The sequence below is a fragment of the Pinus tabuliformis genome, chromosome 9 (genome assembly GCF_031772625.1).
Source record: "Pinus tabuliformis cultivar Carrire ecotype Pingquan chromosome 9, CPIR1, whole genome shotgun sequence".
NCBI classification, from domain to species: domain Eukaryota; kingdom Viridiplantae; phylum Streptophyta; class Pinopsida; order Pinales; family Pinaceae; genus Pinus; species Pinus tabuliformis.
Window position 1 is genome coordinate 689,615,490 of NC_142307.1, and position 14,464 is coordinate 689,629,953.

Genomic DNA, 14,464 nt, shown 5'->3' on the forward strand with positions numbered 1-14,464 from the left:
ACAAGGGAGTTTGGTCTACCTTGGTTTTCTTTCCATCATCATCTCCACTCTCATTATCATCCCACTACTCTTCCTCTTGGTACTCCTCCTCTCCAGGGTTTCCTAATCCAACACTACCCACTTCTTCATCATCTACATCACTTCTTCTTCTTCTGCTCCCCACCACCATCAACATAACAAAAAAAGGAACCAGTAAGAGAAGGCTGAGCCATATATCCATCATAGTTTTAAAAACCGGGACTAGTCAGATCTCAATGAACCAGACTTTAAAAAAATACATGAAATAATTAGCTTTTAATAAAAAAACTATTTTTAAGATTTAAAACCATGATTCCAAACCAATAGAGACAAAATATGCAAGGTTTGCTCATTTATATACTATGTAAAGGTGAATATATCAAAATGGCACCGAGTGCAATACATATCAGCAACAAAATACATAATCAATGAGGCTCTAAATGGCCTCTAGAGTCTGAAAACAATGCTCTAAGCTATGGGGCTTGTTGTCGCCCGGATTGTACAGGCACCACAACAACACTCAGGACGGGGGTTGTCACTCTGATCCCCGTCCACTACATTCTAGATATCTCCCAACAACAGGGTATGGGGGGTAGTCCCTATGGAATGAAGTGAAGGAAAGCAAGTTGAAAATCAACTTACTTGGGAGACACGGATGAGTAGCTTAGCCACTTGGTTGAAATCAAGCAAGATTATGATCAAATTAGAGACTAGTGCCTTAATGGAGTCACAAATTCTTGCTTCTTGGAACCAAATGACCGAATGGACACCCGTTGCTCGTATGATTGACTAACCTGTGCGACATGCAAGATATTATGAGTGATTGTTATCTTGGATTAAGATTGGTTAAATTATTTAAGTACTTATGTGAGATTTATCTTAAAAGTACTTGACAATGTTATAATGCAATCTTAAACAAGATAAGCTTCAAGAGGTACATGTGTTAACTTCAAGCAACCGATTCACCAATTAACACAAGATGTTATGCCAAGCTATGAGATCGATGAGATTAGCCAATTTCAGATGTATCTCAACAATAAATATTCAGAAAATTCAGACTTGATCAATGTTATAACAGCAACAAGAAAATGCTAAACCAACAATGTTTATGCTTGCCCAAAATCACAAAAATATGCCAACTTAGAAAATTATGTATGTTAGCCTTCTCAAGATGTATCTTTCAGCAAAATTTCAGATCTGAAGTATAAATTGCAACAGTAAGTTAACCCACAGATCAGCAAATAGTGATGTCAGCACCAATGCCCAAAAATGCCTAAAAATAGTAAAAATTGCCAAACTTGAAGAAAATCAATTTTTAGGATTTTTTTAGGGCTTGACTAAGAAAATTTCAGATCTGATATACTTATTTCAGCAGTGAAACAGTGACAGATCAGCAAGATAAAATTGCCAAAAATAGATAACCAATATTTCCATAAATGGCAAAATACACTAAAACTTGAAAATTTTCAATTTGAGGGCTTTAGGAGAGTTTGATTCAACAATTTTCAGAACTGATACGTTTATGACAGCCATATATTAATGACAGATCATCACACTGAAAATACTACAAATAATCCCCACAATGTCTAAGCATAGTAAGTTTGCCAAAAAAAAATGAAATTCAGATTTTTTAGACTTTAATTAGGATGTGATTCAGAAATGTTCAGACCTTATTTTTTATAGTTATGCAAAAAATTTCCAACGAGCTAAAATGTCAGATCTAGGTCAAATTAGAGATGCCCAAGTGGCAAAAAATTGTGAAAACGAAGATTTTGCAATTCTAAACAATTTTGACCATATAGAATTTGATTTTAGGGCCTAATTATTTGTGATTTAACTGTTGTAATGAAACTGAAGCAAAATGAGGGTTTGGAGGTCAAACCCTAGGCCCAAGGCCTTGAAGATCCCACTGTTGAAAATCGTTGAAATTTTGGGATTACCTTGCCGCTTGCTAGATATGAATTTTGAGACCTTAATCCTGCAAAACCGCCAAGTATTTAGCCTTAAAACTTCAGCTTAGGGTTTCGGGTCAATTTTGGGGCAAAAGAGGCCAAGAATTGGAGAACAAGGCTAAGGAAAACCAATTTGTGGGGATAAAAGGGCTAAAATGATAGATCGAGGGTTGAAATGGCAAGAGGAGGCCAAAAATTGAAAACCCGTGTCTCGAAAATTTCCAGATCTGAATTTTGTTGTCAAATCTTCAGTAAATGGCCCTGCAAAATTGTCTAGAGACTAGATCTTACCCTCAAGGGCCTAGATCTAGCTCTTCTCTCACTTGATCCCTTGATCCAACCTGCAAAAAATGAAAATAAAAACACCCAAACCCAAATATATACAAAATAGATCTAAAACCCCAACCCAAGTTAGAAAAAATAAATTACAATTTAATTTACAAAATATACATGGGTTTTTAAATGGATATTTAGAAAATAATTTTTTCAATATTTTTTACTTAGAAGAATGACTAAAATGCTTCAAAAAATTTGATAATTCAGTATAGCCCAAGCGAAGATTAAATCCACCATATAAAAAACTAGATATCCAAGCAACAGTGATTCTTGCCCAAGTTTGTAAACTTCGAGGCCAAGGACTAAAGTACCTAAAAACAATATGTATTTATCTCAAAAAATAATCTGTTAGATCACATGGAGAATCAAACCACCTAAGATTAGCCCAAAACTATCAATAATATGATTTTATCTCCATCTAATGAAAAAACAGACCTTACCAATATTTAGCACAACATAGAGATGTCAGTAATCAGCACATACCACAAACCAATAAGCAAGAACACCTTGAAGTGCACCCCAAAGTCTTTTATTATGATAGAAAAAATAGTTCCTAGCAGGAAAATAGTTTAGACAATGCTTCAGCAGCAATTCTAGTCAGAGATCAAGATGACTAGAGACTCAAATGACTCTCTAATTTATAAATAAATCTTCAAATGATAAAATAACAGCTAGTTTCTTTGATCATTGTCAAAATAATCTTGGTCATTGATAAATACTTCAAGATCTTCTAATATTGGCCCTTGATTTCTTATTTTTTAGAAATTTTCGAATTTATCATTTAATTCCCTTTTACTTAGCTCAAAATTAATTATTTAGAGCTAATTTCCTCAAAAATTTGACTTCGGCTTAACCACCAAGGTCCAAGGGTTCAAATTTTCTTGAAAAAAACAATATTCCCTAGGTGGAAGATCTTTAAAAATTGATTCTTTCAAGACCCAAGAATTTTTCGATTTGGAGAATTTATTTTCCTAGACAATTTAATTTTGACTCTAATTAATTAATTTTTTGGCTTAGGATTTTAATTTTATTTTGCCAAAAAAATTAATTAATTTACACGAGGGGATTAATTTTTTTTCCAACCCTCTAATACATATGATGTTTCTTTTACAAGACTCAAAGAGGGAATACACATTCGTCTTAGACCCTCAAGACACATAACCGATCTGCGACTCAATATGATCTAGTAAATCCAAGTGATTTGTAATAAAATAATTTAGTCAATTAGCTTAAATTATTCCCAACCCACTTTTACATGAGACTTGACTAGAACACTAGAACTCACTTAATAATTCGACAATAAATTTCACCCTAGCTTTTGGGATTTAAGTTGGAGGGAAAAAACTCTTATGATTAGCCGTGTCAAAGAACACAGGTAATCAGTGAAGTTAAAAGACCTCCTAGGATGGAATTCATCATCAAATTATAGGTTTGCCTAGGTTGTTACATAGACTCATGGTTTTACTAAGATCATTTACAACATATAACTTGCAGAATGGGATGACCATGACACAAGAACTGCTAATCTGTGATCTGATCCTTGTTGAAAAAATGGGTACTTCCGCTTCCTTCGAACTTTGACAAATCCAATGCAACAGGGCCACCGACCTACTACAAGTCTACATATCAGTAATCAACAACATGATCACTCATCATCATGATCAAACTCATCAGCACTACTAGACAAGAGATCATCAACATGAGCTACATAAATGATATTGCTCAAAGTTTGAGGACTCCTAAGACTCCTCTACAACTTTAGTAGTAGTAGTAGTAGCAAAAATAGACATCAAAAGTACAAATCACTTATCAACATGGTCACTCATGAAACTCGTCATTGATTCAGTGGAAGGGTTCTCTCTGAGTGAGACGACAGAGAGGTAAGGCTTCCAGATCGAAGTTTGCCAGTGTCAAAGGGAGCAGTGCAGAAGCTTCAGCGAAGAGGAGGTTTCTGGTGTGACGCAGTTTTCTGCAGCAGAAAAACGTCAGAAGGAAGAAGAGAGACATTGTTGAGGGAACTCTTCCCAAGAGGACTTCCAGCCAAGAAGTCTGAATTCTCATTTGCTAAGCAACAGCGGGGAGCAGCAGACCTACTAACTCTAGCAAGGAGTGCGTAGGCCAACCTAGCAGCGGTGCAGAGGAGAGAGGGAGCAATTCGACTTTTTGCAGAGATGGCTACAGATGGGCAGGATCCATGGAAGAGCAACAAATTAGATCCAGTTGCTGCAGATTTCTTAGATGGATCAGTATCTTTGCTATGGGAGCCCAACAGAATTAGTAGTAGCAGGATCGTAGTGTGAGCAGATGCAGGTAGTCAATTCAAATGACAGTTGCATAACTAGTTGCAGTGTCACTGGCAGTGTGAATTGCCCACTTACAGTATGTAGGTGCAGTTCCAGCTAGCAGATTCCCAGAGCAGAGCTTCGCAGTCCAGTTTCCAATGCAAGAGGACTGTGTGAGTTGCCAGGACGGAGTAAAGAGATTTCCCATAGGGAGATCGAGACTCAAAGGGAGTCTAGTTTCAGAGGGAGCGGCCCTATGGAAGCTAGTCCTTCAAGATCTGGGGAGATCAGACTCATTATTGCAACAGTTGCAGCAGCACTGCAGAAGCATCAGCAAAACGGTAACAACAATAGTATGAGTAGATCAGATTTCGCGATGATGACAGCCATACCTCCAGGAGTGAGGTGGGTTGATCTAGTAGTGTAGTTCGAAAGAACTTCAAATGGGCAGGATCCTTGAGGAATCCACCTCTTGGATCAATACCTTGCTACGGGAGACCAGATCAGAAGTAGCAGGATGGACCAGTGTTAGTTGATGCAGAGGAGTGTCGGAGTGACAATTGCAGCGCCAGAAACTGAGCAGCACGGAGCAAAGTTGGCAGCAGTGTAGTTGGCACAGTGCAGAGTCAGTAGCAGCGCAGAGGTTTTAGAGCATTAGCGCAGAGATTAGCAACAATTAGAACTCCAGCAACAGCATCATGCTGAACACTTGTTCAGTAATTTTGGATGCTTTTCCGTTGTTGATGCAGTAGCAGTAGCAGTTGGAGAAGGTTGCAGTGCAAATGCAATGTTGGCAGTGGCAGTGCCAGCAGCAGCATAGATGAAAAACTTATGAGGGTTGCAGTACAGATGCAGTGTTGGCAGTGGTAGGGTCAGCAGCAGTACAGATGCAGCATTTGCGCAGTAGTTGGTGGGCAGCGCTCAGACATCAACAGCGCAAAGGGAGATGTTTCAGAGTCATAATAATGACTCAACAGGTTGCATTACTAGAGCACATTCCTCAATAAGAGGGAGTGTTGATTTCTAGTAGCATCGGATGTGCTCTAAGCCTCAAGATTTGCAGGGAGGCTTGGACACATGTATTCCACAATACCCAAAAATTATTTTGGGAAATTCCACCCAGAATCAGTTTTATTAAAATAATTAATTATTTTAATGGGTGCCTAAGTCTAAACTTAGGAAATTAAAATAATTAAAGGGTATTAATCTAACTGTGGGCGAAACTTCTAGAAGAAGACGAGGATCAAGCAAAAATGATCTGAGCCATTGATTAGAAACTAATTTGGGTCATTGATTCTCAACTGAAGAATTATAAGAATAGACTTGAGGGGCATTTGGAAAACACATTGAATGGGAGATCAAAGATCGAATTTCTAGAGAAAGTAGCGCAGCAGTTGTCGGAGAGAAATTCGAAGTGATTTCTTGCAGTGAGGGGCAGGGATAGTTCTAGTTGGAGGTTTCTCCTGATCCAGGAATACTCAACAAAGGAGGTAGAGAGAGGTCCAGGAGAGGCAGCGTAGGCTGGCGCAGAGGCAGCGCAGAGCCTTCACGAGATCCGTATTTTTGCTGGAGAGGTCGATTTCTGAAGCCAGAAGTCGAGGTGTGAGATCGAGAGGACAAAATCGAAGTCTCAGAGGCAAATCGATCAGCAGAAGGGGTGACGTTGTCCCTAGAAGCTGTGACGCTGGGCCTACGCAGTGACTGCGCAGAGGCAACAAGGGACAAGCCATTTTGTGGCTGGATCAGTCGAGATCGCCAGTGATAGTGTGAGGTATTTCTCACTAATCTTCTGTCAGTCATATTCTCTGTACTGGATAGCCAGCAAGGCATCCAAAGATTGTATTCAAAAAACTACTACTTAATAATACAAACCCTCAGCTGCTGCACCAGTTTTCCCGCATTGGGTTTTTCCGGGGACATTTGTCCAAAAATAATTGTGTAATGTGTTGTGTATTTCTTTCTTGCTCAGTTACTTGTTTCTGCATATAATTTTAATTGGTGAAGGCTGCAGTGTATTAGTTTCGATATTTGTTGTAGGAAGCAGTAAATAATTTGTTCAGTAATTAACAAATAGAAGGAACTTAATTAGTTGTTGCAGTAGAAATTTGGGCCTCCAAATTTTCACAGACTTGACATGTTGGAGCAAGATAATTGAACTGTTGTAGGCTGCTTTCTTCTTTGAAACAGTGACAATAGGCTTGATACCTTACTTATCATTGTAGTCAAAATGTGAGATAAATAAAGAGATAAAATAAGCAGTACTTACTTGATTATTGATGAGATCCTTTACTTCCTCAAGTTGGCCTAAGACAAACTAGATTAAAGACTTTTTCTTTTCTACAAAATTTTGTATAGTAGAGAGTGGCTTCTTTGTCACTTATAGGTCCAGACTTTACTATGTTGTTCACTTTAAATAGGCAATTCTAGACTTTATGTAATATCTTGTCAACAATGAAGGGCTATATTCTTCAATATGGTTAGACATATATAAGGGATGAAGGGCTCGATCCTTTCCAAAGTTGCAAGGTTAATGAATCTTATTATGTCAAGAACTGAGATCTTCCAAGTCTAAATTTCCTGAGACTTTTAATTCTTGAGCCATTATATTACATGGACTATTCTTTATGAGAGATACTTTTGTAATTCTGTCACTTTTCCAAAAGTGATAATTTCAGATTTTATACAGATCTAGACTTCTTGGACAGGCCTTAAATATTTTCTTTAGAACTTCGCTCTTCTTATTAGGATGCTCGCCATGAGAGAGATACTCAACTAGCTTCTCAGTCCTTTTGAACATGGCTTCTACTACAGGTTCGAGGCTACGAGAGGTAACTTCTAAACACAGAATGAGAATTGTCCCTTTATGATGACTGAGACTTGTATCTAAAAGGACCGAGACTAAACAAGGCTACAAGACTGTAGCTTAAGTTAACTACAAAAACTAGAATTTATATGAATACATGACCAAGTCTTTTATATGATTACAAGACCGAGGTTTTATGAGATCATGCCTAGAATTCAAAATTTCTTACCTGAAGGAATTCGATCCTTTGTAACTTGCTTATGTTTTCCTGTCTTTAAGCCTTTTGTTGCTTGTCATGATTTTCTAACTACCCTTATGCTAATGAACCAAGCTCCGATACCATGTTGAGAAATCTATGGCAACATTATTAGGGCTCCTTACCTAAATTGATTTTTCCATTACTTGACAATTTGTTGTGATTAATTATTTCTTCTACTTATTTATTGTTATTATTATCATCAAGATAATTTCCAAAAACATAAAAACACAAGAGAACACAAGATATAGGCGCTCAGCCAGGGCAAAACCCCTATAAGGGGAAAACCCAGTCACAAACTCTTCCTACTGTAGATTCAATTCAAGATGAGACATACCTGACCTTTGACCAAAGACATAGACTTACTCCTTCCACCAAGTTAGCCCTCAGCACATGTAGTTATTTGTCTTCTTCTTCTCTGCAATACCTTCAACTCACTCTTCTTTATTTTGGCTCCCTTTATCCGGTTTCAAGATCATATGAATAGCATCACAAAATTCGATTTCCATACACAAACTTCGCTTGCTCAAATTTTTCTTCTTCAGATTTTCACATACTTCTTTACTAAGTCAAATTGCAGATGTGTGTGCATATAGTATCCCTTAAAAGGTCAAATTCAACCCTTTATATAGTAGTTGGAGCATCCAATAATAGGTTGACTTGTCAATTGATGAAGAGGTCAACTTGTACACTGTTGAAGATGATCGCCATGATGAGTTTGAGGCCGACTTGAGAGGAAGTTGACTTGGTGGAGGATAGATACAAAAATAATTTTTCTTTCTTGATCTAAAGGAGCCCAAGAAGGGTTTCTTACAATAATGACTTTGATATTGACTCAACCAAAAATCCTAGAGCACGCAATGGGTGCTATGACCTATCGACCATTGACCAAATCATGAAACCCATGCTTTAATAAGTCAATAAATTTTTTCTTTTTTCAATTATATTACATCATGACTCAAGTACAATTATGAAGACCGACACTAGTTACATTCTTCAACAATAAGCATGGTTTTATGACAGATTTTAGTTATGGCTCTCATCATGTTTTGATTAGTAAATGAATGGTTAATGAATGTATGACCTAATAGATAACAATGTAGCTATTGTGAGAAGGCATTAGACCTTCTTGATGATTCTCATATAAGTATGAGGCCCCTATGTTCAAATGTGTATTTATGACCTGTACATTACATGTTCATGATGTGTTTGACGAAATGCCTATCATGGTTAGGATGGGTCAGGTTAGGTCCTTGTTCAAGTTTTGCATTAGAGGCCTTGTTTCAATGTTATTTATCATTTCTAAGAGTTTCATTAAGTTTTGGGCAGAGACCTGGGTCCTAGCCCTGAAAAAGTGGCTCAAATCTCGAGGTCGTTGGCACAGAACTGAGTGAAAAAGTCTACAGTCGCTGGGATGCAGGCTCATGAGAGCGACTAAAGGGTCTTAGCCACTGGCTTGCCTTGTCATGGGAGCGACTAAGAGCCCAGGTCAGTGAAAAAGCAAGTTAACTCAGGGGTTGGGCACTTAGAGTGGTTGGTTAGCTCCTGGAGGTCCTATAGCATCGGAGGGATGTCAGTAAAGTTCTGTTTGGTCGATTCTACTTCCTTAACTGCACTTAGGGAGTTGAGTCATATCATAGTAACTCTTCGTCACATATTTACCCCAATGGACTGGTAAGGTTGGGTAAGTGTGGGAGGAGGGCGTTACACAATCTCTACAAAATAAATAGGCTTGCAAGTCCCACTAGTTCCCTTTATTCATAGGGAGTCTTTGAACATTATGTTCAAACATTTATTGTATGATGTCATCACCTAATATCACACTTTGCCTAAGAAATAGGACACATCCCAATAGGGGCCCATGTCCATATCCCACACATCGAACATGCACACATGTCAAACATGCATCAAACACGTGCCCTAGACTTGTCCCACTCTAAAAAAACAGTAATTTATTGGTACTTTCTCACTTTCAGCTGTAGTGAAAGAACTCTCGCAGCATCTCACAGCGCAAGTGAAGAGTAAAATCAATATTTGAAGGGATTCCAAGTGTTTTGTGAATGTTCTAATTTCTAGAAAATTTGAAACTCTATGTCCATATTTCTTTAACATGCCCCCTGTTATGTTTTGAATCTCTATGTCCATATTTATTTTTTGTGTTCGTATATATATACATATATATATATATACACACACACACATATATATAACATGTCCCCTGTTACGTTTCTGGATCGACGTGTCCATGTTTGATACTCATATTTCCATGTTCTCCCTGTCAAACTTAGCACTTTGCCTTGTCCATAATCAATGTGCAGTAGCATATTCAATTAGGAATAGTACAATTGGGTTTGTTAAGAACCTCTAACTAAACTGTTGGTTGAGGGTGTTGAAGTTTGTGAAAATTTGATTATCTGTTCCCATATCTACTCAAATTACATGACATCTTATGACTGCAATTATCACTGCTGCAATCATCATAAGGTGCACGAAGTTGTAGATACTAATCGTGCTTTTAGTTATTTTTGAAGATACCACAGCATTCCTGCATTGCCATTGTAACTTGTTGTGCATTCGAGTCCCACTGACATATTTCGGTCATTTGTGAATATCTTTATAATTTATTTCTTTATCCTTTGAAGATTAATGTAATCTGTGATTCTTCTATTATTCATCAACACCTTCATTTTTAATCAACTGAAATAGTTCCGGTGGGAACAGGGCTCTTTTATTTTGGGGAGCAGTCAGTTTTGTCTGCTGTGCGAGGTTTCATCCTATCTTTAATATAGTTTGTTAGTTGTGGATATCCTCCTTACCTTTAGTTAATTGATCAAGTGCCACGAAACCCTAAACGTGATAAATAGATAATGGTAATAAATTTTGCCATGGATGCCCAACGGTGAGGAGTTTTATACCCTTGAATGCCCGCCCAACGGTGAGGAGTTTTATACCCTTGAATGCCCGCCCAACGGTGAGGAGTTTTATACCCTTAAATGCCCGCCCAACGGTGAGGAGTTTTATACCCTTGAATGCCCAACGGTGAGTTTGTGAGGAGTTTTATACCTTAAATAAGGTTCAAATCTCACGGACTTCGCCATGTACTTCGACTAAGCTTCATTCCAACAGGCCATTATAGCACCTCGAAGAAGTCATAGAGGCACATTAAACAGGCGTTAAAGTTGTAGTATCCAAAGGTCACACACATAAATGCAGATATTATAGCCCCAATCCCACCCATGTTCATGTTATAAAAGGGCAGAAAATAAAATTAAAAAATCCATGAATAAATGGATATAGCCTTGCAGAAAAATGACGATACATTTAAAGGCTGCTTTGGTACTGCATAATGAATCTGCATTTGCATTTGTTGAAAACACCAACGAAGACAATCGTCGAGATGGTATCCAGCAATGCAATTTAAATAGATCCGTGAGGATTAAATTTAAAATTTGAAATGCCCATCAACTGTGAAACAAAAAAAAAAATGAATAGCAATCAGATGTAGCAGAGTTTGTGGTTTCAAGACCATTCATGGCTGGGGTTTAGGGTTCAAAGTTGATAAACACCCACCTGCCCTGGCTAATCTGCAAATAATTTTTCTTCTGGTAAAGATGCCGGGCGGGAACCCTGAATATCCGTTTGGGCTAAGGATAGTCGGCCACCAGCCATAGTAGTCCTTTGTTTGAAGGAGCATTCCCTGGCACTTCATCGCAATCATTGTACAAGATCAGTGTGAGACTGCAACGAACTGGGTATGAACTACAGGAACAAGTCTCAGCTCTTTATTAGATTGAAATTCGAAAAAAACAAAAGCAATCTTATCTTTTGCCATCCTTCGTGAAGGTTGCCACGTGGACATAAGCTGTTTTTAAGTCAAAACATTTTCCTAGGGACTTGTTTTCTTCACCAAGCGACCATTCGTGTTTTTCTCATCATTTTGGTCGATGGATTTTCCAGGGTGCCTAATGCCTGACAGTATTCTCTGTCTTGTTTCGAGTATTCTCTGTCTTGTTTCGCTAGGGAGATCTGCAAGGTATACTAAATAAGTAAACTGAAATCGTGAAAGAGATAAAAATATGTATATATTTTATTTTTATTTTTATTTTTTTTAGACATAGGAAAAACGGTTTGTGTTTTAATTTCTTCTATTTTTAATTTAATAAAACATTCGTTTTAAATAATTATTCATTATTATCTAAAGAAATAATAAAATATTAAATTTGATATTTTTCATTATTCAATTTTTATCATTTTATTGATATAAAATAAAACATTCGTTTTAAATAATTATTCATTATTATCTAAAGAAATAATAAAATATTAAATTTGATATTTTTCATTATTCAATTTTTATCATTTTATTGATATAAAATAATGTTTAATAGTAAAAATATAATTTGGCATAATATTTTTAAGGATATTTTTTTAATTAATTATTAAATATGTGTTTAAAGGTAAATATTTGATTAAGGTATTGTAAAATTAGATGAAATTTAAGGAATTTAGACTTCTGTGATCCATAGCATTGTTTAGATAATCTTGGGCAAAATCACATAACCAATCTTTTGTCGACGCGTTTCGAACCAACCAGTGTGGTAGATGAAATTTCTTATAATGGGAAATAAATTTCATAATTTATTACAAAATTATATGTAAATTTAAGTTTTTTTTTAGGCAGAAGAAAAACGGTTTGTGTTTTAATCTCTTATATTTTTTATTTCAATAAAATGTTCATTTTAAATAATTATTATCTAAAGAAATAATAAAATATTAAATTTGATATTTTTATTATTTAATTTTTTATCATTTTATTATATAAAGTGATGATGATGATGGTGGTGGTTAACGTCCACTGAGATCAAACTTTGGTCTATCGGACCTAAAGAAACAAATTATTTAGTTTGATTTAAGATTTTATTTTTATGCTCAAAAAACTTGGAGAGAAGCCTCCCAAGCTCACTATAATTTTGACATCGTAAAAGGCTAGGAAGGTCAGTATTGCGACAAAGATTATGAAACTGAGATTTAATGTGGTTGTACGTGGGGCGCTCTAAGAGGAAGTGGTTTTCATCTTCAATGTTCCTATTCTCGCAGAAATGGCAGATCCTTTCCATCCATGGTGTTTTAGGAACTGCCCAACGACCTGTTTCACTATGGAGCTCATGAGAGTTCGTTCTAATCTTCGCTATATTAATTTTCTTCTTTGAACTAGCTAAAATAGAGAGATATTTTTGATCTTCTAGGGTGGGGTTGATGACCTTTTTATAATAACTTAATTTTCTTTTAGCTGCTAAATCTTTCTCACACCACATTTTTTCTTTGAACTTAGAAGTAACAATATTTTCAATGTTATTAATGTTTTGCAATGCATCATTCTCGTTGATCTCCCAATGGTTTAACCAGGCCCTCGTGTCTTTATACCACCCCCGTTTGAGCCTTAGTTGGTTTTGGCTGGAATTTAAAGCTAGCTTAGGAAGTCTATGATCTCCTATGTTATTGAGCTTGTGCTTGTACCACAGAAGCTTAGTCATAGCTAGGCTCTCAATAGGGGAAAGACCTGCTTCTATAAGGAGAATAGGGTAGGGTGTATTGCTTTTAATTTTCAAGTTATATGTTATAAAGCGCTTATGGATTTGCTCAATCTTTCTCCAGGATTCTCTAGAGACGCTGCAACCCCAAACCTCACATCCATATAAGATAACAGCAGTGACTAAAGTTTCAAGGAGGAACTTCTTTTTATCCCACATTACGAGGTTGGTCATTTTGCAGTTATTCTTAAGACCAAAGTAAGCTTTCCACCCCCCATTAATCCTTTTCTCAATGCTATAGTTCCAATTGAGCTTGTGATGAATATCAATTCCTAGGTACTTGTGAGAATACACTTCCTCTAAGTTATTTGGCATAATATTTTTAAGGATATTTTTTTAATTAACTATCAAATCTATGTTAATATTTGATTAAGGTATTGTAAAGTTAGATGAAATTTCTTATAATGGGAAATAAATTTCATAATTTATTACAAAATTATATGTATATTTAAGTTTTGTAATTGTATTGAGAGATATTTTACAATTTTGTATAGAAATATGTGTAACATAAATGAAATGATATTTTAAGGTCCACGAGACTAAAACTAGTCTATGAGACCATTAGTTCCGTGTTTTTCGCTCTTTGCAATTCAATCCTTTTTTGATTCAAAATGATGATGAGCTGACCCAACCTTCCAACAATCTCTTCGCTAAAAAGACAATGCCAAGAAACTAATGCTAACATGTTCTCATAACTTTCTCTAATGTCTTTGAATGCATCACATTCCAAAATGAAATGTTTTTCCGATTCCACAGCCCCAAACGTGCAAAATGTGTGCACCCTTTCTTCCCAAGCTTCTTTAGGCCTTTTCCACCGTCCTATTTCACACCGAAGTTGATGTGAGTTGGTCCTTAATTGAGCAATAAGAACCTTTGCCCTCCACGAAATGCTAGCTCCAATGAACTCTTTTTGTTGTAAATCACACATAGGGTTGAATTCCTCAATGTAATATTTCTTCTTTCTACCCAACTCTTTTCCCCATACCTTTTTACGAAACTTCTCCATAACAAAATCCTTTAGCTCCTTGCTATTTGTGGGACAGGTATTGAGGTAGATATCCCATTTTTGCATCCATGTGTAGTTTTGTTTCATCCATATTTTCTTTCTTTCATTGATGCCTTCATTGAAGATAACATTAGGCCATCTACCTACTCTCATTTGTTCAATTCTTTTTAGGTATCTTATGAGCTGCACCATAGCAATTGCTTCAATGGGAGTTGCTCATGTT

The 14,464-nt window shown here is 36.5% G+C and overlaps 1 protein-coding gene across 3 annotated transcripts in view; it reads right to left on the bottom strand.

Annotated features, from left to right (window-relative positions):
- The window catches only part of LOC149150532 (ribonuclease J-like), a 318,852-nt gene extending 307,372 nt beyond the window's left edge, over positions 1-11,480 (bottom strand). For all 3 annotated transcript variants that reach the window (XM_089437865.1, XM_089437863.1, XM_089437864.1), the window contains exon 1: positions 11,218-11,480. In XM_089437865.1, the coding sequence (XP_089293991.1) occupies positions 11,218-11,365 (148 nt within the window). In that variant the 5' untranslated portion in view covers positions 11,366-11,480. The remainder of the gene's footprint in view (positions 1-11,217) is intronic.
- Positions 11,481-14,464: the final 2,984 nt, after the last annotated feature.